The sequence below is a fragment of the Podarcis vaucheri genome (genome assembly GCF_965113315.1).
Source record: "Podarcis vaucheri genome assembly, chromosome: 2".
In the NCBI taxonomy this organism is placed as follows: Eukaryota; Metazoa; Chordata; class Lepidosauria; order Squamata; family Lacertidae; genus Podarcis; species Podarcis vaucheri.
In genome coordinates, this window is record NC_138760.1 from 35,195,011 (window position 1) to 35,219,797 (window position 24,787).

The window sequence follows — 24,787 nt, forward strand, 5'->3', positions numbered from 1 at the left end:
CCTGCAGGATCTGATTTCTTTCCACAGAGTTGTTCCGCCTGGCCTTTGGCTTGTAGCCCTGCTTTCATGTTCTGTATTCCCATGCTGTGGAGATTCTAATTGCAAACTTGCTAAGCTGTCTGGCAAATCATGCATTCCGGCAGGACATTGCTTGTAATAGGCATGCAACTTCAGAACACAAGATATTGTCACCCAATGCAATATGGTAGGAATGCCAGAAAAACCTTTATTTGTTAACAAACAGAAAACAGCAAGAAATGATCAGGCAATGAAATCCCAGCAGGTGGCTTCACTTCTGCCACAAAAATATAGTCAACTTTATTATTATCCCCATTCATCAGAAGGGAATCTAAAATGAAGAGATAACAGCTAGCCAAAGAAGCCACTCATTTGTTCTCTGACTCACATGGAATTTAAATTCAGTCACTTTACATAATGATTTACAATCCAGTTATAATCAATTACTTAGATTAGAGGCTATTTGTTCCCATTGAAGTCTATGAAGTTAAACTATCTTAAATCCATGCTAAGGAGTTGTGAATTAAATCTGCACTGAATGCTCCAATACTTGTACAGAATTTCAGTGAAGATTAACAGAAGATAGTGCTTTTCTTTCTTGTGATCCAGAGATTTGGGGATTACAAAGGCACACTTTCTTTTGCTGCATTACTTGTTCAGAATTCTGCAGAGCCAAGCCCTTCCTCCAATGCCCTGTATTTCTCATTCATCCACCCTCCTACCCATTTCCCATTGCCACCATAGCTAGTCCTTTAGGTCTCCTAATTGTGACCGACATTCTCACCTGCCCCATGATATTACATTCCCCATCCCACACCTATTTCAGTTTAGTTGAGGTTGAACTTGTGTATTCTCTATACAAGGTTTTTCCTCTGCCCACTTGCTCCTCTGCACGTTTTTCTAGGTGCATCTCATGTCTTCCCCAGCAGGAGCCACAGCATTGCTGGTGGATGTCACACCAGTGTTCCATAGCACTCCTCTCCCTGGCAGTCTTTACATGGATAAGTATCTGGGATAATGTGAACCTCCGAAGTGAAAACATATGGCTTGTTCTCAGGTCCTGGGAAAGTTACCTGGAAAAGAAATGGCAGTTCTTCTCAGTATGTTCCATTGCAAAAAATGGCATGGAGGCTGCATTGAAAGTTTATAGCACAGGCATATCTAATAAATAATTATTATGCCTTACATTTACATCAGTGCCTTAGCGCAGAGTACTTCATGCTTTCTCAAGTGGCTGGCTGCACAGCAGTTTTCTGTCTCTTGGTTTCAAGTAATATATGAATACCCAGCTTTCAGGCATGGTAATCAGAAGTTGATGGATCATTCTTAGAAGGATAAAATGAGTGAACTAGACTGAATGACAAGCTAAACATTTGGTACTTCCAGTTTTTGCCTTGAGTCTTCTAGATAGTTTTATAGCACCTAAAGAATTTCTCACTAAACACAAGCTGTATAACAGCTTCATCTGAATCCTGAGGTGAACATTCAAACTGTCAGAAACAAAATGAGAAAGCTCTCCAAACTGTTAAAAAAAATACAAAGACGATTTTTATCTTTTACATGCAAACAGGGAAAAGAAATATCCATTATTCTTGATTTTGAAAGGGATGGAACCAATAGCTGAGGTCACTGGTACGTGATGTAGACCAGTATTGTTTTCTCCATGCTTCAAGAAATGTAGGAATGAAGCAGAAGAAACCATGGCTTGATTACACCATCCAGTGAATTTAATGCCTGGACAGGGGTTTGGAAAACTATTTCCCGCTTATAGCCCCTGAAGACAATCACTCTGCTTTAGCAGTGCTTCATCTAAGCCATACTTAATGAAAAAGCTGCAAATGCCAACCTTTTTTGGGGTTGGTGATGAAGATTTGGTACTGGAATGGTGTGGACAATGTGTGATCTGAAATCATAAACCAACGATGTCTATCCTGATTCCTTCTTTAACAGTCTAGTACTAATGTCCGTACATGACATTCCATCAGTTCTGGTGCTCAGTACATCCAGATTTTGTGTGTGTGTGTGTGTGTGTGTGTGTGTGTGTGTGTGTGTGAGAGAGAGAGAGAGAGAGAGAGAGAGAGAGAGAGAGAGAGAGAATGAGGATCAAATACTAGAATCCATGGAGCTGATATTTACCTCAATAAAAAAGCCTCTCCATCCCAATAGTGGCTTGCTCATTTCTGCCATATAAACACCATTTTCCTGCAAAGAGATGAGATAGAAGAAGGCACTGAGAAGTGAACAGGAGTTCTTGCATCACATTGCACTTAAGAAATTCTAGAACGTTCATTAGTATGAATGTGGAGAAGAGTGAGGTGAGGTGAGGTTCCTGGTTCCACTGTTCCAAGGAAAGACAACAGAGGAACAGCTATGGACCCAGTGCTCAGTGGGCAGGATGGGGCGGAGGGTGATCCCACTTTTCTTCCAGGTGAACCTTAATCATTTCAAGTTTCGAATAGATAGAAACTTGTCCCATTTTGTTACACAGAGAAGGCTCTCAAACCAGCATTACAAACATGTCACACCAGGGAAGAGGAGCCTCAGGCCCAGGGACTAAATGTGGCTCTGAAGACTTTCTATATGGCCCTTGGGATGTATATGGATGTTTTTAGTAGTGAGGTATAAAGAAAATGTTATTTTCCTCATTTCTCCCTGGGCAATGCTAGATGGAAATTGGCTCTGTTGGGCTTTGAAATGAAACCATCCCATGGACTCCCCCATGGGAAAGACCACGTTCCAGCTAACTCAGATAATGAAGGAATCCTATTTGTGTTACAGCAGGGTCTCTCCAGACTCTTGCACATGAACCTCTGCTCATCCAAGGGGAAAGCAAGAGCAATGGGCATTCTTGGGCAGCCAATCACTAATAGTAACCAGCAGGATCCTGTGCAACACACCTCACAATTGTCTGAAATGAATGCACTATCCTGGGGTGGGGGACCCCAGCATTTAGCAAATTTGCAGATATAAGGAAATTCAATATCTCTACAACAGAAGCCCAGTTTTGTGTGTGCGTGTTTGGAGTGGGGAGACTTGGCCTCTTCAGCTGTGTGAAGAAATTGAGAAATCCTAAATCACAAACCCTCTTACCTCTTTCTCAGCCGCACAGGGAAACCAAGGTATGATTCGTAAACCAGCACTTGTGGACCACCTGAAGTCTCGCCTGTGATTTATATAGGAAAGAGGAGGAATGGTGAACACTGAAGAAGCTACTTTTTTGAGTTAAGTACCACCAGGAATGCAACATCTTATTGCTGCACAAGGGATAATTCTGTTGATAGAAAATAAAAAAAAATCTGTTTATTTACTATGCAAGACAACTCACCATTATGATGGTCCTTTAACATTGTCAACCTGATCCCAAAGGTTCCAGAGCATAGTAACCCACCCAGAGAATTCCCTTCTGAACCTTGGTTAGCAGGTTTGAAAACATGCAAAAGGATTTCTGGCAAAGAATAAAAACTATATTTTTTTTGTGTGGCGCTGTTCACTGACAGAAAGAGCACCCAGATTGCTTTCTTTTCTTTTTTTGCCAGAGAGAAAATATTGCAATGCTTTCTTTTTTTTTTTTTTTTGCCAGAGAGAAAATATTGCAAGGCAGAGAACACCCCCAATGGCTTCTTTGTAGGGATTCAAAGCTGATCCTACATGTTCCACACTTTGAAAAATAATGTGGAAACCGAAACATAGACATCCTTCAAGATGCACACGTCCATGAAGTTTGCAATGCAGTTCTCAAGCAAAGTAATGTGCACAGAAATGCATGTATTAGGGTGAAGTGTGCATATAAATGCACAGGTACATTTGTCAAAATTGCATGTTAAGAATGTTTGTTTTTTAGAAGAAATATGCATTAAAATGCTGGCAAAAAATTAATTGCAAATTGCAGTAGAAGTGAATATAAGATTTGTACAAAACAGAAACTAAGTGACCCCAAATTAACAGATTTGTCCATCCTTACTTATCTGTATGTTTATATCAACATTGTATGTTTTTATATCATTTTATGCATCAATACATTATATACACTATTTCTTACATAATCCTACCTTTGAGAGTTCCCAGTGTCAGCAAAGAAACATTTAATTGCTGAAGGCACCTGATCTGTATATAGATAGATAACACCTTCGGTTTCTGTCTAGAAAGAGAGAGAATGGGACAGAAAAATCAAGTGCTCCTCAAGCTATTATCCATTGCTATTACTGTCTGCAGGAGACAATTTCCTATAGGAGTATAAGAAGCTGACTTATTCCTTGAGCAGGCACTTCTCTACATGGCAACAAAATGTTCAGTTCAAATCCACAAAGCCGGGTGCAAGGAGTCAAAATATGAGTATCTTGCTTTCTCCCGATGGCTACTGATGTCCCTTTGCCTTTATCAGTTTGGAAAATGAGTTTTTTTGGGGGGGCGTTGGGGGGGATCCCATACCCTCCAACATTTCTCCAGTGAAAATAGGGGTGGCCTATTCTATTTTATTATTATTATATTTATACCCCGCCCATCTGACTGGGTTGCCCCAGCCACTCGGGGCGGCTTCCAACATATATAAAAACATAATTAAACATTCAAAAACTTCCCTATACAGGGCTGCCTTCAGATGTCTTCTAAAGGTTGTATAGTTTCTTAGCTTTTTGGCTGAGGGGTCGTGCAACTCCATACCCTCCAACATTTCTCTGAAGAAAATAGGGATGTCCTAAGGAAAAGCAGGAAGGTCCAGGATCAAATCAGAAACTGGGATGGCTTCTGTAAATCCTGGACTGTCCCTGCAAAATAGGGATCCTGGCCAGGAGCCGGCAGTCAAAATGGGTGTCAGGAGAGACTCCTTATATCTTTGCTTGCCTTGGAGTCATGGGACTGTGTGTTTGTGCTCACCTTGTACCTGGCAGTAAAGTTTGAGTGAAATCTATTGCTTTAATTTGAAGCAAATAGTTAAAATGCAATAAAAAGAAGTGTGTGTGTGTTTCACTTTCCAATGTGTTGCTAATGGGAATCCATCAATCACAGCAGGAAATGTCTTGTGTGGCTGCCACCCCCAAGAGCCCCTCCTTGCTGGGGGTTGGACAAGATGGCCCTTAGGGTCCCTTCCAACTCTACAATTCTGTGATTCTGAGAGTCAGACCATTGGTCCATCTAGCTGAGTATTGTCTACACTGATTGGCTGCAGTTCTCAGGTGATTTCAGGTAGAATTCTCTCCTAGCCATATGTGGGGATGCCAGAGATTGAACCAAATACCTTTTGCCTGCAGAGCAAATGCGCTACCACAGCGCTATGGCCCTTCCAAGGCAGCTTCCAAAGATTTCAAAGGATATTCAATTTGACAGCAGTTATTGATTCAGTTGGCTTGTGTGAAAAAAAGACTGTCTCAGGCCACAGCCTGCATAAAGTCAACCCACACCTTTCAAATAAATTAAGACCCTGGAATTTTTCTTTGTGCTTTGCTTCCAAGGGCATATTCACGTTACATTTACTGAACCACATATTCTGATACAGTAATTAAAAAAATAAAATGATAGGACGCCAGAAGGAAATGTCACAACTTTCTGATATTCACTAGCAAAGCTCAAAGTGAACCAACCACACTCTGAAAACAGACAAATGTCATAATTATTTAAATCAGTTCCAATCAGTTGTTGAAGGACAACATTAATCAATACTGATTTTCCTATAATCATAACAACCTGTTTGAAATACTGATAACTTCCTAGGAAACTTGAGCTCAACTGAGTGTCCTTAGTAAAGGATCACACTTCATTATAATTTCCATCAATTAAGGATTCCTTAATTGCTCCTGGCTTGATGTAAGTGGTAAGACAAGCGTTATGCCTGAATTATTTCTGTCATTCAGTAACACAGTATCATTTTTTTCTTACCTCAGTCAGGTTCCAAGAAACTTGGGGCATGCTCAGATTCTGTATGGTGGCGAGATAAAAGGCTGTACTCGTGTCCAAGATAGATAATCTAATCAGTGGGCGTAATGAAATAGCATGGAAAGTGTTTGGGATGGCCCTGCAGGATAAAAGAGAGGTTTTTGAAAAAGAAATATCTTCCTTGCATTAGACAAAGATGACATGTTCAATCTAATCACAGCTTTCTGATTTTTCCCTCATTGAAAAGAAAATACACATAGAGAGAAATATACAAGAAAAACAGGCGGGGACCCTATTAAAGACAAAGTTACCCAGCATATAGAAAAAGAAGGCTTGATGAAGGAAGACTAGCATGACTTCTACAAACTGCAGCATGATGACAATTTTACAATTTTATTATATACGGTACTAAGAAATGTTCGTACACAATACATTGTCTTGTAAAATGTGATTTTTTTAAAAAGGGGGAAGCAGAGGGAAGAAGGCAAAATAGTCTGGAAGAATGGCAGATGAAGGTGATGGACTATATGGAACTGGCGGAAATGACTGGCAGAATCCGAGACCAGGGAGAAGAAGATTGGAAGAAATTTAAAGACTATTTACAGAAATACTGCAAAATTAATGAATGTTAGAATGATGTCAGAATGAAGTTAAGTGGTTTTAGCAGCAATGTTACAAAGGAGTATGTAAAAATGGTTTGTTAACAGGTGAGAATCCAAAGTTACAATATATTAAGTTAAAGGATTAGGATAAAAACAAAGAGGGAAAGGATTTGCTGAATTAACTAACTGAACTGGAATACAAAAAAGGGAGGTGTGAGGAGGTCAGGGAAACAAGTAAATGAAAGACAAGACATGGAAAGATTGATTTGTTTTTAAGTGTTTTTATTTTTCTGTATTTTGTATTTTTTCTTTTCTCTCTTTTTTTTCTTTCTCTTATTTTTGTAACCCTTTTTGAAACCTTAATAAATATCATTAAAAAAAAGAAGGCAAAATAGATCTCCTACTCACAAATAAAACTATGAGGAGCTAGGTATTACTGAAGGTAAAAACAAATGAAATGTTTTAGAGCAGTAGAGATTATTTTTAAACACTCCCACTGTATTTGTTTCAAAATTGCCTTTCATCTTCTCTTAATGGTTCTAAAATCTTATAGCAGAAGCTAGCTTTGCACAGCATGGATTGCTTGGTGTCCATTTGATCAGGATCTCACTCCACAGAGGGCAGAATCAGCTATAAACCCTCAGTTTAGATTATCTCTCTTCACCCAAAACTACCAATCTGGAGTTCAAACTATCTGTTGCCTAACTAACAACCGGGATGGGTTCTGCCCTTCATCTAAAAAAGAGAATTTGGTATTTTTTCCAGTATGAACTTACCGGAAATATTTTTTTGCTTCTAGCTGAGGAAAGAAATTTCGGCTATAATCAGGTAAGAAAATTTCATCTCCTGTTGCAATGATTATGTACACAAACTTGTTTAAGTATCGCTCATTATATGCTGGGGATGGAAAAATAAATGTTATAGTAATGGGCAAAACATGCAATTCTCAAGTAATTACTACTTGTTTTATCATAAATCATCATAAAAAGATAACAAGATTGCACAGGAGTAATGGGAAATAATAGGAACAGAGTAAGGACCACAAAGCCCTAAACAGGTGTATATGTTCAGGGGACAGGATACAGAGATGTGGAAGGTGTGGAAATTGCTGCAGTTCGTATGTCTGTTTGGCTTACTTATTGAATTTATATACTGCCCTATACCCTGAGGTCTGAAACCTAAATCAGTCAAGTGAATGCAATTGGTATATTGTTTGTTTCCCAATTAAAATTAATAAGTTTGATACTTCCTTTGCACAGTTTGATTCTTTCTTTATGTATTTATTTTAACTGTTTAACTAAATTTGTATATCTCTTAACTGCAAAAAAATAATAATGAACAAATAACCCCACCGTGATTGCTGTAGTTTAATGATGCTAGTAGCTGAATGATGCAGGAAGAAGGATAGAGAAGGAAGGGGAAGGGGACAAAGGGGGGATGCTGAAAGCTTGGGGGGCATGTATTTAAAGGAGGTTGCTGAAGGAAAGCATGCAAAAGGCTCTAATCAGTGAACAGTTTGATTGCATAGTTGAATGACAAAATAATGGATCTAGCCCTAAAGAAGCCAACCTCCTTCCAAATAATGTGTCCCATCCTTCCACTGTTCCCCTCTCCCCAAAAGGTAGGGTGGGTGTCACCAGTGTTTGTCAATCACATTCAGTGCTTTCCCCCCTAGAAAAATAGATGCCGGTATTCACCATGAAGTTGTTACAGTACATATCACACTTTTTAACAAAGAGGGGGGAGTGGTGCTGGTACTGTGTACCCATGAGTACCTCCTGAAAAATAGCACTGATCATGTCTGATTTCCTCTTGGTGAGGCTGGTGGCAACCTTCAGAAGTCAGCAGAAGGATGGACTCTTCCCTTTCCCCTGCACTTGGTACTGTATTTGGCATGTTGGTGGTTTCTGCTTAGAGTATTGTCAGTGAATAAGGGTGTGTGGGAGATGTGTGGGTTTCATCTGGGTGGGCTGTAGGAAGTGTGTGGGTCACATCTGAATGCAGATCTGGACCATCTTGTAGGCAGCCATTTCCATGTTTGCCTGCTTGGAAAGTAAAATGGGTCCAAGGGTGTGAAGAAGAGGTTAGCAGAGGTTTGTGGCTGAGGGGTGGGGAAGTGTTGAATGTGAGTAAAGGAGAAGAATCTGCACAATGTCTTCATCTTCATGATTTATCTTTCCCATTTAATTTTAACATTTCTCTTCTCACCCCCTCTGAAAGCTGGATGGCTAATATTTGGACCCTGCAGGGGGACCACTAATTGATGGGCCATTAGCTGCTCTGAAGGAAGGAAGAATGGCAACCCACTAAGAAAATTTAGATACTTTAAAAGTGTGAAAGACTGTGGTCTTAATTGACCATAACAGGCACTCTATCAAGAAAAGCATAGAATACACTGAAATAAATGGTGTGAAATCATGCAGCAATAGTGACAATAATTACAACAAAAATATGAAAAAAAAATTCACCATAGTAGACAACAAAAGAAATAATTATGTATTTGGTGGAATATGACTTGCAAAAGAACAGAATTGGCTCTGGTTTTATAGATACAGAACAGACGGGACATTGCTAACTTCATTCTTCCCTTGCAGGATGGAACAAAAATATGACTGAGACCGTAGAGCAAAACAATGTTGAAAAGGAAGCCATTCTGTAGCATATATGCTGTTTAGCCATTTGCATCTTTGGTATTATGTTCCCCAGGTCATCAAGAAAGCAATAGGGGGGGTTCCCCAGATCTGCACAGACTGAACACCTCAAGCAGTCATCAGTTTGGTTTTCCTAGATCCTAGACATCACAACTTAACTTAACCAGTCCTACCAGCAGACAGCCAAGCAAATCCACTAGAAGAATGTGACTTCTCCCCTTCTCCTTCTCTCATTTGCCCCAAATTGGTTCATGGGGGTTGGGATAACCCCTGGAATAGCACACAAGGGGAGGACAAGGCAGCTCATTCCATTAGACAAGCAGCAATGGATCAATCAGTACCCTTTTCTACTTCCCTCTATGAAACCATCCATTGGTCCCTATTAATCTGGTCCTTTCTCATCTATGGCCATGTCAGCAATCCATGGGAGCCTGGCCTACGACTATTCCTTTATGATGCATACAGGCATTTTTAGGAATGGGGAAAATCTGCTCCTTAACTCCCTGCATGATGACCTTCTTTTCCCTGGGGATGTTTTCCCCACCAATGAGTAGCGATTCTTCTCCTAGCGCTTCATTTATCAGAAAAGTCTGAGAAGGTAAGAACTGCTCACCATAAGGATCAACATATGAATTTAGATTCTGGAACCGTGTAGTGTCTATCTGCCGAGTTATATTCAGATCATATTCAGGCTCCATGGTATATGACCAGCCACAGTATGCTCGGTATTGATGGTGCAAGCTCTACAGCAAAACAGACAGAAGTGAGTTCTGTGTACACCTATGACTTCACACAAAGCACATGTCATATCTTAAGAACTTGAAGTCCTATCAAATGGAGGACAGTCACGAGATCTAGCAGGACCAAGCTGTTAAAATTCCAAACAAGACATGCAATTACATTATAGCAGCAACATTCATTATGAAGTCTACCTGATACTTCTACTGATATATTTGAGGTGCTATGTAAAAGCTTACCCTCTTTTAGTGTACTAAAATTTTGTTTGCTGTATGTGGGCTCCCTAACATTTCTATCACTGTTATGGAGGGGTTGTTCCATGTATATTTTATGCATTTTATGTTTTTGTGTAAACGTGTTTATGTTTTAATGTATTTTACGTACGCTTTTAAATATGCTACAAATGGCTCAGAGACTTTTTATGTATCTGGTGACCAAGAGCTCATCCACACTTACCTTTTGCCTTGTGCTTTCTAGTCATAGGTCCATGCTATAAAGCGCAGTGCCTGAGCACTTCCCCCGCCCCCCCACGAAAACCCAATCTTTAATGCTGAATCAGGACAAAGAGCAATTTGGGTTTTCTGTGGATTGGCGTTTGCTTCAATTCAGTAGTAAAAAAAGGGTTTTCCCAGGGAAGTTTGGGGGGGGGGGAAAGAAGGAAGAAAAGTGCTTTGACATGGTGCTTTAAAAACTGCACCTGTACCTAGAAAAATGGCACAAAAGGAGGTCTGGATGAGCCCCAACAAATCTCTATATTAGTTTATCTCATGGCTTTCTGGTTATTTATTTGGGTTAAGTTGACAACTACCTCTTACCATCCCACTGATAGGCCAGAATATTCAGAAAATTTCAGTATGACATCTTAATGTGGATATTTGTACCCAGGGCTCTCAAGTGGATGCCACTGCCATTTTAAGAGACCAAAGGAGGCATTCATGGTGAATTTCAGCATCTCTTTTTCTAGAAAAATAGCACTGTTTGTACCTAACCTGCTGGTCATCGTACTCAGCTTTGTCTACATGGCATCTCCCTTACATTTATTGTGTAGCCATTCTTACTATTGTTGGATTGTACACAATCCCTGTTGCTCTAATTCTTGAAACCACCCAGGTCACCCTGCATAATAGCCAGGATTGTGGAATTAAATTTTCTAATTCCACAATCGTGGCTATTGTGGAAAGTTTTCTTCCTCCCCTCGCTCAGTAACCTGATGTCTGAGTTCATGAAGCAATGTTTGGGGTCAGATGATTTGAGGGACAGTCTTCACTCATGAGTCTGCCCATCTCCTAAAATTATTGGAGGCCTTACTTGATGTCCCTTTGTCTTCAGCAGTGTGGTTGATGAGGACACAGGACAGGGCCTTTTCAATAGCGATGCACCGTGCTGAGAATGTGGGGTACCCTTCCTCAGGTGTATGGTTCTCTCTCTCTCTCTCTCTCTCTCTCTCTCTCTCTCTCCCTCTCTCCCTCTCTCCCTCTCTCCCTCTCTCCCTCTCTCTCTCCCCTCTCTCTCCCTCTCTCTCCCTCTCTCTCTTAGCCTTCTAGTAAATATATTTTAATTTTTCTAGGTTTGGGAGAAAGCTGCATTTTGCTGTTTTTGAACCCCCAGTTCTTTGGGAAAATATTCTGATTGTCTTGTATTTATCTATATTTATACTTATCTATAAATCTAGTTCAGGGCCACATTAGGGGCTTTTTATTAGACAGGTAGGGTACATTCCTTATAAATAGTGTGTGTGTGTGTGTGTGTGTGTGTGTGTGTGTGTGTGTGTGTGTGTGTGTGAAGTCTTCAAGATCTCTATAAGCTTCAGCCTGCAGCTGAGTTAGAGCTCGTGAAGGGTATCAAATGCACAGCCTATCAAATGTAAGGGACTGCATTGATTTTCTTGTGTTTTAATGCTGCTTTGTGAGCATCCTTGGACATTTTATTTTTATTTTATTTATTTTTCTTTTCAGGAGACCCCCATTCCCCCCACAGAACATTTTATTGAAAAGCTGGTATATACATGAACGAACAGTGAAGTTGCCCAGGGTAGCATAATCTCTGCATCTGAAGTCAATACTATTGGCATGTTATTGGGAAGAACTATGCCGTTCTCTACTCTTCCCTACTGTGAAGAAACTGGATTCTCACCTTAATGATATTCAAAAGATCAAATACAAGTGGAGTAAAGGACACAACTCTTCCATCCACAGCTGCCGCAAGCCAGGCAGTCCAGCCACGCTGCCATAAAGAGAGAAAAGAATGAGGTTGCAAAGGTGCACTGGGAGCCGGAGAATGGCAAGCGCAGAAGAAGCAAAAAGAAAACAATGTACAGGAAATGTCAAAGGAGCACAGACCTGCACTTCATACATACCTTAGAAGCACCTATCAAAGAGAACTTTGTGATGTTCATCATCCCACCAGATTCTTTCAGTAGTAAATCTGTTACAGTGTCCATGGCCCGTACAGCAGCCTGTGCACAAGAGAAAAGGATTACATCCTCTGGAATTCAAAGGAGTTACTTGTTGGCATGGCATAATGACAATGCCATCACCAGAAGGTTTGTCTTCAGAGCCTTAATGGAGCCCCATGCTAATCTGCAAAAGTAATACTGAGGGTGCGCACAGTCTATTAATGTGAGAAACAGTACTCATCACCAACTGATGAGTAATTCTAAAAACAGAATGAATAAATCTCACTGATTGGTAACTTGGAAACTACAACTAACCCAGAATGTGGCTTCCAGACTGGTGAGTAGGAGGGGCCACCAGGACCATATAACGGCCGTCGTAAAAGATCTGTGTTGGCTTCCAGTACATTTCAAAGCACAATTCAAAGTGTTCACGCTGGCCTTTAAACAGCTTCGGCCCTATATATCCCCCATCATTCAGCCCAGACACTAAGATCCAGCTTCTGGTGGTTCCCTCGTTGCAAGAAGTGAAGTTACAGGGAACCAGACAGAAGGCCTTCTTGGTAGCCGGACCCATCCTGTGGCATGTCCTCCCATTAGATGTCAAGAAAATAAACATCTATCTGACTTTTAGAAGATATCTGAAAGGTGTACAGGGGAGTTTTTAATGTCTGATATTCTACTGTGGTTTTATAACTTGTTTATAACTTGTTGGAGCAACCCATAATAATAATAATAATAATAATAATAATAGTCACTGTTTAGTTTTTTCTTCTGTTCTGTTTCTGGGGTTTTTTATAGTTAGGAATGGACAGGTTTTAACAGCCACATCCCTTAACACACACAACGAAGGTTTTTTGGAGAAAGTTTCTTCCTTTGTTTGAACTCCATGGATCTTACCTCTGACTAGACAGGTATTGAAATCAACTGCAATTCATGCCATTGTATACAGTGCTCATGTTCCATAATACTGTATGTCAATAGCTCAGGATTCTTGTCCACAAACAGTCTACTCAAGTTATAGAAAATAATTTAATTTACATGTTCTGAAAAGAAATCTAGACTTTCTTCAGCCATTCTAAAATATTATCATTCAATGAAACTGAAAGAAATTTTAAGGGGGGCTTTTTATACTAACAGAAAAAGCTCACTTTAAAATACAGTGGTACCTTGGTTTACGAACTTAATCTGTTCCGGAAGTTCTTTCTTAAACCAAAGCGTTATTAAACCAAGGTGTGCTTTCCCATAACAGTGGAGGACTCAATTTACAAATGGAACACACTCAACAGGAAGCGGAACATGTTCTGCTTCCAAGGCAAAGTTCACAAACCAAAACACCTACTTCTGGGTTTGCAGCGTTCTTCATCCAAGTTGTTCATAAACTAAGCTGTTCTTAAACCAAGGTACCACTGTATTGGTATAAGCCCTGGCAGTCAAGCTGGTAGAATTGCTGTGAAAACCATGAAGTAGAAATTTTGCGCTACCACCCCATCCAGATGATAGCACTGATGGCCGGAAACAACAAAGAACATGCTCTATATAATGATGAAAGTGTCTGTTTGCTAGCCAATCCAGGAAGGACAAAGAAGCCAGAGTTACCTTGACCATTGGGAACAAAATCAGCACGTCTGGCCCTGCAGTCTCATCGTTCATGAACTTCCACCATGAGCAAAACAGTTCATCATTTTCCAAGCTGTTCTTGCATCTTTCGATGGGGTATTTCTAGAGGCAAAGTGGATGAAACATTAATGGGTTTTTTATTGAGCCCAGCGTTCCCAAACATGTTACCCACCCTTTAAATGATCTGTATTTCTTTGATTTACACACATCTTTGAGATACAGTGCTAGGGACAATTTATTTTAATTCTAGTATTTTGAACACTTTTTGCAAATGGAATGGCAATTTCTTCTCAGAAATTTACACTTTGTTATAAAGAATAGTTCTTGAACAAACTGTAGACTTCTATTGGATTTTGCTCTGTGAAAGTAAATGCCCTCCTCAATAGAGTGTATTAGGAGAAAAAAAATCTGTCATGGAAGCCTCTGGTAGAACAGTGTGCCAGCCAAGTCTTTCCCCAGCTACACAAAAACCAAACACTGCTATCCATCAAAATTCACACTTTTCTGAATTGTGTGCAAGATGACAGACACTCACTGTCTGTACTTTTTGGAAACAAAGACATTATTTTGGATTGGATTGTGTGTTTAAATGCGTCTGCTGTTCTCTGTATTGTTTTAAACTGTTTTTAGCATATTTTTATAAAATGTGTTGAGATCATGCATGAAAAGCAATTAATACTAAATACTTTATTAGTGGAAGTAGCATACAAAATGCATAACACTGAGGATTGAGGGCTTTCAATAATGTGTGCATTACATGAAATTTCATACAAGAATGTGTACATCAGGATAAATTTGCAATAAAATGCTGGTGAAATTTCATGAGACTTAAAAAAACAACACAGCAACAGCTAAACCACAAAATGATGTGGAAAAATGAATTTAAGAAAAAATGAAAAACGGAGAAAAACCACAATTCAAAGATTTGTCCTCCCCTTTCACCCAACAAATTCATTCTGTGAAACTCTTATATGAGAATTTAGAAAAGGGTTTGGGGAGTTCCCAGTATGGGGGGGGGGATCAAACAGGACTTACACGATAGGTGATTGGCTGGTTTGGGATCTGCTGCACAAGAGCTGCACAACTTCAGAGACAAAGCAAAGTATTAGTCAACAGTTTCAGTTCTACAAAGGCAGTGAAAGTGATTCATGCTTCTTGAAAAAGAACATCAACCCAAGCAAATGCCTCTACAGTCTACAGACGTGATGTCAAAGATACCAGAGTCAGCAGTTCCAGGCAGCTTATGGCCTAGTCATGAAATCAAGGCACACTCTATATTACACTCTGCACAGAGGACACGGAGATTATATGAATATGCTGTTATGTTGGTGCTGTTTTAATTAACAGTAAATCATGGTCATCATAGTTTCTTAAAGAATTTTAATGTGATAGAATGAGCATAGAGAAACTTTCTTGAATACAGTGAATTGGATTAGATCACATTTAGACTATTAACTTTATTTTTAACTGCTTTATTCTCTAGCCATTTAGCACTCAATATTTTCTCCTCCAATTGCACTCACAGGCTGCAAACATCACACCTCAAGCTTATTTGTCTTTAATGGTAGGGATATTTAAAATATATCTTGTTACAACATTAACTTACAAGCCTGCTTTGCTGTTTGGTGCGCCCTTGTCTCTCTGTCAACATGCACATAAAAATTTAGGCGTACTATTCATAATGCATTGCCAATGTAACTCATTTCCAATAAGGTCATCACTTCACACTTAAGATGCTACTCTCTCCTCCTCACAGCAGTAATTCAGGAGACATTGTGACGTACACAGACAGACAATAAAACACCTCTGTATGGTTTCATCACCAAAAGAAATGTTTGCTACAAAAACACCCTCAGAGATGCTTTCAGACATTTGTATTGTGCTTCTGTCCAGTTCTCAGTAGGGATGGCACCAACTGCAACATTTGGCTCATATCTTGATCTAGTTCTTCAGAAAACTGCCCACTGCAATCCAAGGCATTTCTTAAGCTGCCTAATTTAGCTCAGGGCCCATCTAGTTCCAGTTTGTTTGCTCTCCCTGTCCCTTTTCCCAACTGAGAAATTTCAAAAATGGGTATAACTTTTATTCTTTTGACAGAAATTTGCAGGAATAAAAGCCCCTCCAAAGTGTGACTTTTAAAAAATGACCGCTCCACACATCAAATGTGGTCGCGCGCAACCCCCCGGATCCTATTGCGGCTCCCAGTAGTTCGGGCTGGCTTCACCCACCCTAGGCTGGATACCTGGAGGTCTCCGCCTACCTCTGCCAATCGCCCAATCCCGCCTGGGGAAGCATTGCCAGGGGATCAGCCAGGTAAGGGGAGGGACTGCCCTGCCCACACAGCAGAAGGTGAATCTTACCTGCGAAGCGTCAGTTGGCTCCAGAGCTTCTCCCACCCTGCCCTCCCTCAGTTAAGTCTTCTTTTGCAGGTTAACCTCTTCTCCACAGGTACGTGTGCGCTGCTACGTCATGGTAGCAGCATTGCTTTGGCAGGTTTTGCCTTTCCCATAGCAAAACGTCACAACTTTGGCGGTTTCAGGCCTTGGGCAGAATCATTTAGTGTATCTTCCTAAATTGGGGGGGGGGGGTGAAGCGGTGACCCACGCCCCCCTTGTGGCGGTGATCCCAGGGTTCCCCATTAAAGGGGTCTTGAGGGGAGGCATTCGCCATACGCCGAGAGGTTGTCATTGCTTTCCCCTGCGATGGTGGCGAAACCGGGGGCGGGCTCTCTGCTTGAACATATGTTCTCCAGAGCCAGCCCAATCCCTACACATTCTAGATAACCCTGATGTCCCCCAGAGCCCCGGTTGGGGACTGGGAAGGATAAACGGCCAGTGCCTGAGCCAAGGTCTCCCTACATCTGAAACTTAATAAAGTTGGGGAAAATTTTAATCCCACAGCACATTGTCTTGAGTCATTATTCCGCTAGGGGGTCGCCTAGAATTAGATGAAATTTGCTGGCAAGGTCACCACTTCTGAGGGCACCAACACTACCACATTTAAGGAGAATAGGTGCATTGGCAGCTATCGTTGTTTTGGGGTGTGTAAAAAAAGGAATCACTTCATCCAACCTAGTGTTTTGTGGACAGTTAGTCTACAAATTGCAATGGGAGAGGTGTCTTTGGGTAAGATACCAGCCAAATATCTGAGAAATAGATCCAGTGATGTTTATATGTTAGGCACCTTTAAACAATGATCTTTCCATTACAAAAGAGTCCTCCCTTTGCTTTCAACTCACACTGGTGTTATTATTTATATGATAAGCTTAGAGACATTTAGTTTAGCCTTTAGGAGACACTTTCCTGCAGTGTTCTGTCTTTGTATGTCTGAATTGCCAAGGCACTATGAGGCAATTCAGGGATCCTACTGTTGACAATTGCACGTCACATATGTCCATCTTCACTTCAGGCAAACCCAGTATCTTCCCGAGATATCCTTCCTGGAATCAGGATTTCTCTGAATCTGATGCATGCCTCTAATTCCCTTCATCACCCCACACCCCAGGAAAGTTTGTTCTAAGGTACAGTCCTCCAGCACGTACATCTGGCTCAGTTCTCTATCCTAGTAGGGCTACTAATTCCCTTAATAGTCTAAACTGAACACAGTAGAACTAATGATATGCGCAGTGACCCTTCACTTTACTTACGACCCAGTAGATGTTGCCGCAGTAATGGCATCATCAGGAGTTAAGTCCGGGATATCAAGAGCATTATCATTTCTTCCATTCCCAATCATCAGCAAACATGAGTCCTTTAGCCTTTGGTTATCTGACACAGCAATGGTCATCGTATGCCACCAGATTGATCGGTCCACTTCAGAATCTGAAAACAGATACACAGAACTGATATTTAGTTAATACAAAGGAAAGAGAGAGTTAGCCATGAAGAACTAAAGCAAGGACACTAGACTCCCCCTGACAACAATAAAGTTCATTAGGGCATGGATGTTGTTGGACTCCAACTTCTATGAGTCCCAACAGTTGTAGCCAATGGTCGGGAATGACAGGAGTTGTTATTCAGCAACATCTGGATGGTCACAGGTTTTCCACCCTTAAGTTAGGGTCACCATCTTCCCATTCAAGAAGCGGTTACTTCTGCCATTGTCCCTCACTCCCAGGTTGGAATTCACACTGGAACTCCTTTCATTTGTGAGACAACACTCTACTGAATTTTTTCCCCAGTTTGTAATTGCCACTCATGCTGCGCCCTGCTGGGGGCTGTGTTCACACCATACATTTAAAGCACAATGAAATCTTAATTTTTCTCCTTCAAAGAATACTGGGAACTATAGTTTACCCCTTAAAGAAGAACAATTCCCAGCACCCTTAACAAACTACACTTCCCAGGATTCAATGGGGTGGTTTGTATTGGTTGTTATTTGTTTTTGTTTTGTAAAGTTCTTGAAGGGTGTGTTTTTGTTTTTGTTTTCAATTAGCAGTATATTATTTTTGCTCTGTTTTGCCTAATTTATTACAGATGGCATGTGTTCTTTGATAGAGAATTCACTGAGTATTAAGGATGCTTTCACGTGCCCTTTTTGGAAATGAATGCATGAAGGATCTCACAGAGGAGTTGGGCCATTTAGCGAAGAAGACTGAAGAGAGGGCAGCTTTGAGCAAAGACTGTACGCAAGCTAGGATGACCATCAGGAGAACAACTTCCATCTACCCTAAGCTGTGTTACCTCTGGCCACCTCCCCTAAGCAAGTTGAGAGCAGACTGGAAAGACGAGACATTCTCCTTACTTTGCAAGAACTCTCCAATATTTATGGCTGTTTAAAACTCATATATTGGATTCCTCTTAGGGTCTCAAAACTGATTCAGTTTCCCCTTCCATAGCCAGCCACAGGGAGACCCAATGATTACCTATTGCTGCCTATGGAATCATAGAACTGCAGACTTGGAAGGGGCCCTGAGGATACTCTAGTCCAACTCCCTGCAATGTTAGAATATGCAGCTGTCCTGTATGGGGATCAAACCTGCAACCCTTGCGTTATCTGCAACACACTCTAACCAACTGAGTTATCCTGGTTCATGTTTCCTTACCACCCACAGAGCAGATCACACCCACCCAGCAGCCACCTCCCCGGTTTAGGTTCCCTCTCATCCTCCACAAAGCAAAAGGGCACAGCGGAAATGCCTTCCTCTGTATTTCAAAACTGCTGCTCTCACCATTCTGCCACTTCAAGGAGGTCATGTTGACGGTATAGACGGTCACGCCAGGCCTGTCTTCCTCCTTTGTGACAGTGTAGTTGTAGTGAGGGTCATACTGCTTGACGTAGTCATCCAGGGCTGTCTGCATCCATCCAGAGGGCAGGCAGGCTGCCAGGAGGAGAAGAGAGAAAGCGGCATACATGGTCAAGCAGGTCTAGTTGCCTTGAAAGAGGTACCTGCCTTTGTTCAGCAGCAGTTCTCCCACTTCAGATCACAGTTGCTCCCAGCAGGAAAGTTCCACAAGGTTTGGTGGTGTATGCCAAAGCTTTCACCTAGAGCTGTTCTCTCCATGAATGTCACAACTTTCTCCAGTATTTATACAAGTCTCATAGCAGGGAGGGCCCTGTATCACATGGCCAAGACAGCATTTATGCAGATTTATCTAATGAGCACAGGAAGTAATTCTGCCAGTTATTCTTCATTGACTTCCAGTCACAAAGCACCCTCCCACTTATCAATTCAGGCCTGTAGCCAAACTTCTACAGTTTCACTTGGGACATTGGTTCACCTTCCCTTTTTGAAAAAGAGCTTTCGAAATGGTAAAATGGCACTTTCCAGTTAACAACTCACAACTTGCTTTTTAGAACCGAGCGGGAAATGTTTTGAGAAACTAGTTAGCAGCAAATGCTCCTCCTTACCAGTTATTCTTCATTGACTTCCAGTCACAAAGCACCCTCCCTTTTATCAATTCAGGCCTGTAGCCAAACTGAGGCCTGTATCTTCTCTGTTTCACTTGCAACATTGGTTCACACCCCCCCCCCGCCCATGCGCTTTTTGAAAAAGAGCATTTCAAAATGGCAGAATGACATCTCCCAGTTAACAACTCACAGCTTCCTTTGAGAATGGAGGGGGAAATGTTTTGAGAAACTAATTAGCAGCAAATGCTCAACTTCACCTGAAGTGGTGGTAGTCCAGTCTCCCTTTAATTACTTGTTTTCTCAGCATGTTTTAAGACCCTTACCATAATTTTTTAAAATATCCATGAATTATTATGACCATGAGAAGAGTCCTGGTGGATCAAACCAAAGATCTATTAAGTGCAGTGGCCTATTTTTCACAGTAGCCAACCAGAGGGGAAGCCCACACAAGCAGGACGTGAACTCCAGCTGTTGTTTGCCTGCATCATGACTAGTAGCCAATGATAGCCATTTGTCTAATCACCTTTTAAAGCCATCACCACACTAGTCATAATGTATACATGCCTCTCATGCCCCCTTTATTCTACTATAAACTAAGAAGCCCCAAATGTCAGATGGGCTCCAGTGCCCTGGTCATTTTGCTTGCTCTTTTCTGTATTCACAAATGCCCTTTCAATGATATATTTAAGGCAATTCCCATATGCACATGTCTAATTTTTGGCCTTCTCTCCTCCCACTTCTTCGTGAGGAGGAATAACTGTACAAAATAGGATGTCCCTAGTTTCTGATGAAAATAGGGACATCCTGTTCCATGATGACAACAACAACAACAACAACAACTGTTGTTGTTATACCCTGCCCATTTGACTGGGTTGCCCTGGCCACTCTAGGATAGCCCCTGCGCCATTGGTTGCTCCTCTGCCACATCATCCCAAGGCTGTCCAATCCAGATGGTCCAGGGGTGTGGCGCGGGCTATTTAAACTGCCCACAGCCGAGGACATGTTCCTTTTCTCCCTGCTCAGTCAGTTCCATTGCCTAAGCCAATAGCACTCACATTCTGTAACCAATAAAGTTGCGGCCTTTTTCGCCCATTAACCTAAAATACTGTTTCGTGTGTCTTTATTCCACTTCCTGGAGGGTTTGGGACCTTGCCACGCAACTTACCATATTTCCTTGGCTCAGGGGATGCATAACTCCATACCCTCCATATATTGCGATTTTCTTCTTGATTCTCTTTCTAGTTGCATATTTATTAGCCCCAATAGGAAGAGCTCTGGTTTCAGTTGAACATTAACCTTCAAAATCTTCTGTATCAATGTATGTATTTTTATCCTTTTTTAAAAGCTTTTTCTACAGATCCACCTTCATGTTCTTGACATTTCCAACATACTGTACACTTGGAACATTTTTATACATTCTAAATAACTTCTCAGGAGTTAGATACCAACAGTATGTCATTTTGTAAAAAATTCTCTTTTAAATCATAACACAATGTGTATTTTAACCCTTTAGTCCACATATGCTCCCACTGTTCGATCTGTATATTATAACCCATTTTTTGTCAATTTAATAATGCATTCTTTATCTCGTTCCTCTTCCATTTCAAATTTCTGATTTGTTTGCAGGGAGATTAAATGACATTGCATGAATCAAATGATATTCTACAATTCCCCGTGCAATCCCAATCACTTACCTTATCACAAAGGGTGGAATTTTAATAAGAAACTCTAAGCGGTCGCACAGCACCACCAAATCAGCTGTAATTGTACAACCTGAATTTGCTGGTATGTGATTGAATCTCAAGCCAAAAGCATCAACAGTCTGGAAGCACTCTTAAGTGCACAAAAGCTAGAACAGGGTCTCATGCGTACACCCAAATTTAAGACTGAGGTCACTACCTCATTGCGTATTTAAGTCCAGGTAGGTATAGTCATGTAACAGGATTACTTGCACTTTGGTGTATCCATCCTTAACTGAACACAATGGATTCCCAAATTCTTCATCTACTCGTGATAAAGATTAGAATATAGGTACGGTACTATACCATTAAACATTTGCGGTTCATATGAGTTTAGGAAACAGTGCGAAATAAATTTGTACTTTGCCTCTGAAAAGAATCATGAGATTGTTAAAGAGGTTGGTTGATTGATTTGGAGCCTTTATATTCTGCTGTTCAGCCAAAAAAGACTCCAAGAGCACATTACATGCACTCAACTAAAACAAGACAGTCCTTTGCCCAAGGCTAGCAGTCTAAAAACTTAACACAGAAGTGAAAAGGATCAAGGGAGAAAACAAACTCAGGTGCCAATTCTTATATAAAGTATAATACTTCTGATGACTAGAAAGCACAGAAACAGCTCAGGGGCAGACAGGAGGTGTCTGATGGAGCTGTGCTTTCTGCAAAGCTGGTAGAATGAACCCTGCTTCCCATCAGTCCCACTGAGGCCGCCTATTCATGCAATGACAGGAACACTCATTTATCAGGCACCTCTTAATATAATGAGCACATATGTCACACTAATTTTTGCAATTGCAATTGCAATTAGATTGGTTGCATTGCATTCCTAATTAGATAATTTGAGTATGGTATGATCTAAGCCTAATTTCCTCTTCTTGAACAGGATTGTTCTGTTTGGTAGCAAATCATACCATTTCCACTCTTTGTTTCTTCAAAGTGTGTTGCACCACCACCAAAGACAAGAGTTCAGTTCAGGACAAACTGTCACAATGCCAATGAATAAACATGAAATGGTTTAGATGAGACTCCTTTGCTCTGCATCTCTTTTGATATCCATCCAGCAATAGATCTTTCATAAAATGAGGCACCCATGTCCAATATATTGGTTCTGTACTCAACTTGTCCCTGTTTAAGTGAATGCTATGCTATCCAAAAATGACAAAGAAGAATTTAGAAATGTAACACCCACCACACAATGGGCACACTGAAGTCTCCATTTTCTTTTAGGAGAGGATAAATGATTTTGATGGGCAGAGACTTCAACAGTATATGTGTCTGGGTTTTTGTTTTTGAGATGCATTCTGGGGCAATCAAAATAGCTGCCACAATGAAAAATGCCTTTGCCATTCTCCTACTATCAGCATAGTTACTAGAGCAGAGCTTTCCAAACTTTTCATGTTGGTGACACACGTTTTAGATATGCATCATTTCATGACACAGTAATTCAGTTTTACTAGCAAACCAAAGGTTAAACCAGGGATCAGCAAACCTTTTCAGTAGGGGGCCGGTCCACTGTCCCTCAAACTTGTGGGGGGCTGGACTATATTTTGAAAAAAGAAGAACGAATTCCTAGATTCCACAAATAACCCAGAGATGCATTTTAAATAAAAGCACACATTCTACTCATGTAAAAACACGCTGATTCCCAGACTGCGGACCAGATTTAGAAGGCGATTGGGCCAGATCCAGCCCCCGGGCCTTAGTTTGCCTACCCATGGGTTAAACAAACCCCTTTCCAGCCCCGGGAGGAGAGTGGGGAGCATTCATGTGACTCACCTACACACTGCAGCCGACACACTAATGTGGTGACACACAGTTTGTAAAGCCCTGGAGGACTAAATGTTAACTACTGTTTTGGCCAATGGCATTTACCTTGACGGGGGCTATTCCGTCCCCCATGCTAACTTATATCTGTATGAAGCCATTGGGAGCTGTCATCTGGAGATTTGAAGCACAATGTCATAAGTATACTGATGACACACTCTGCATTTCATCTGAACCAGTCTCTGAAGGCAGTACAGTATTGAGATGGATGGGGGCCTTGGCATAACCAAGGGGTGCATAATCAAGTAAATAAATAAAATTTCTTAACTAATGGACCAATTGCATCATAGATAGCTCGGTTCTCCCTCTCCCCGCCCAACATAAATCCTGGTATGCCCATGGATGGAGGCCAGGTCCAGGCTGGGACGTTTTGCCACCTGCAGCAGAACTGAAAGTGCTGTCTTCTGGCACCATGCCCTTCCCCTCTGCAGCCACAACAGGCAGCCATTGCAATCATCTGTCACCGCCTCCTCCTTGTCCACAGTGTACAGGCACACCAGCACACCATCCCATCCCCTCTCCCCATAACTCTCCTCTTCACAGCACAAGTGTCCTGCCATTGGTGATGCTCTGGGCTGGTCCACATACTGCTGTTGCACCTACACACTGCAGACAAGGAGGAGGTAGCAGTAGATCTGGTCTCCAGGGAGTATGCCATGGCAGCCACCTACCACTGCCACCTCTTCCATAGCTGCTGCCACCCTGGTGGGCTCCATGGAGGCTAAATCTGCCGCCTCTGTCTGGATCCTGCCCCTTGAGGCAGCTGCCTCACCTTGCCTCATGGACAGGCTGGCACTGATCTTTATATAGGGCACCCTCTCTGACTAACTCAGCCACTGGCTCCCTTCTCCTGAGCCTCACAAGGCAACTACTAATAACACACTGGGAATTTATATTCAGGCCTCAGTTTTTCTCTAGTCTTTCCCTCACACCTTTCCTTGCCAACTAATTTCCCCTTCATCTCCTCAGCTGTCTCTGACAGTTAACTCCCAACTGCCGAGACTCTCTGGCAGACTGCTGTCACCCAGACCAATAAAAATGAATTTACCTGATCCAAGCCCAGCTAATACATTTTCAAAGCAATAGTCTCTCTTTCTCTTTCTCTCTCACACACAAACAGCTACAGCTAAAGAGGCCTGCAACGTGTCAACAGTATAAGCCCTTGAACTTTGAGAACACATATTTTTTTCCATCAAAACACAAACATAAACAGACACACATATAACATTTCTCCACACCAATGTAATACTCAAAGCTGACCTATTGAAATGAATGGACATGGTTAATTTAGGTCCACTGTTTTTGCTATGCCTACCTTGAGGAGAGCTTAGTTGGAGACAACCCTATATTTCTGCAGAGTGCTCTAAAACAAGAATCTACTGAACAGAGGATTGATAAGCCCCTGATGTGAAATAAGGAGACTGAGGTGGACTTCAGCACCATGCAAAGGTAATCGTCCCATCAGTGCAAGGATTGCTGCTTGCC

The 24,787-nt window shown here is 41.4% G+C and overlaps 1 protein-coding gene and 1 long non-coding RNA gene across 7 annotated transcripts; one reads left to right on the forward strand and one right to left on the reverse strand.

Annotated features, from left to right (window-relative positions):
- Positions 1-201: 201 nt before the first annotated feature.
- LOC309527128 (autocrine proliferation repressor protein A-like) lies at positions 202-24,744 on the reverse strand. 4 transcript variants are annotated; one of them, XM_082213665.1, is made up of 14 exons: positions 24,618-24,744; positions 19,060-19,209; positions 17,536-17,710; positions 14,925-14,973; positions 13,869-13,991; positions 12,234-12,332; positions 12,011-12,100; positions 9,753-9,882; positions 7,265-7,385; positions 5,890-6,025; positions 4,068-4,156; positions 3,109-3,181; positions 2,155-2,220; positions 202-1,091 (listed from the first exon to the last, which is right to left on the reverse strand). In XM_082213665.1, exons 2-14 carry the CDS (start codon positions 19,187-19,189, stop codon positions 972-974), a joined length of 1,401 nt encoding a protein of 466 aa, XP_082069791.1. In that variant the 5' UTR covers positions 19,190-19,209; positions 24,618-24,744; the 3' UTR covers positions 202-971. The 4 variants fall into 4 exon arrangements, with proteins under 4 accessions (XP_082069791.1, XP_082069790.1, XP_082069792.1 ...); XM_082213664.1 differs by lacking the exon at positions 24,618-24,744 and adding an exon at positions 20,063-20,286; XM_082213666.1 differs by lacking the exon at positions 24,618-24,744 and adding an exon at positions 19,930-20,012.
- LOC309527130 lies at positions 2,275-12,909 on the forward strand. Of its 3 annotated transcripts, XR_014217116.1 has the most exons (7): positions 2,275-2,446; positions 3,120-3,239; positions 3,599-3,762; positions 5,895-6,370; positions 6,875-7,316; positions 10,707-10,815; positions 11,833-12,909. It is a non-coding gene; the product is annotated as an uncharacterized lncRNA (long non-coding RNA). The 3 variants fall into 3 exon arrangements; XR_014217117.1 differs by lacking the exon at positions 10,707-10,815 and having other exon boundaries at positions 5,895-6,291; positions 7,042-7,316; XR_014217115.1 differs by lacking the exons at positions 5,895-6,370; positions 10,707-10,815 and having other exon boundaries at positions 3,599-3,816; positions 7,042-7,316.
- Positions 24,745-24,787: the final 43 nt, after the last annotated feature.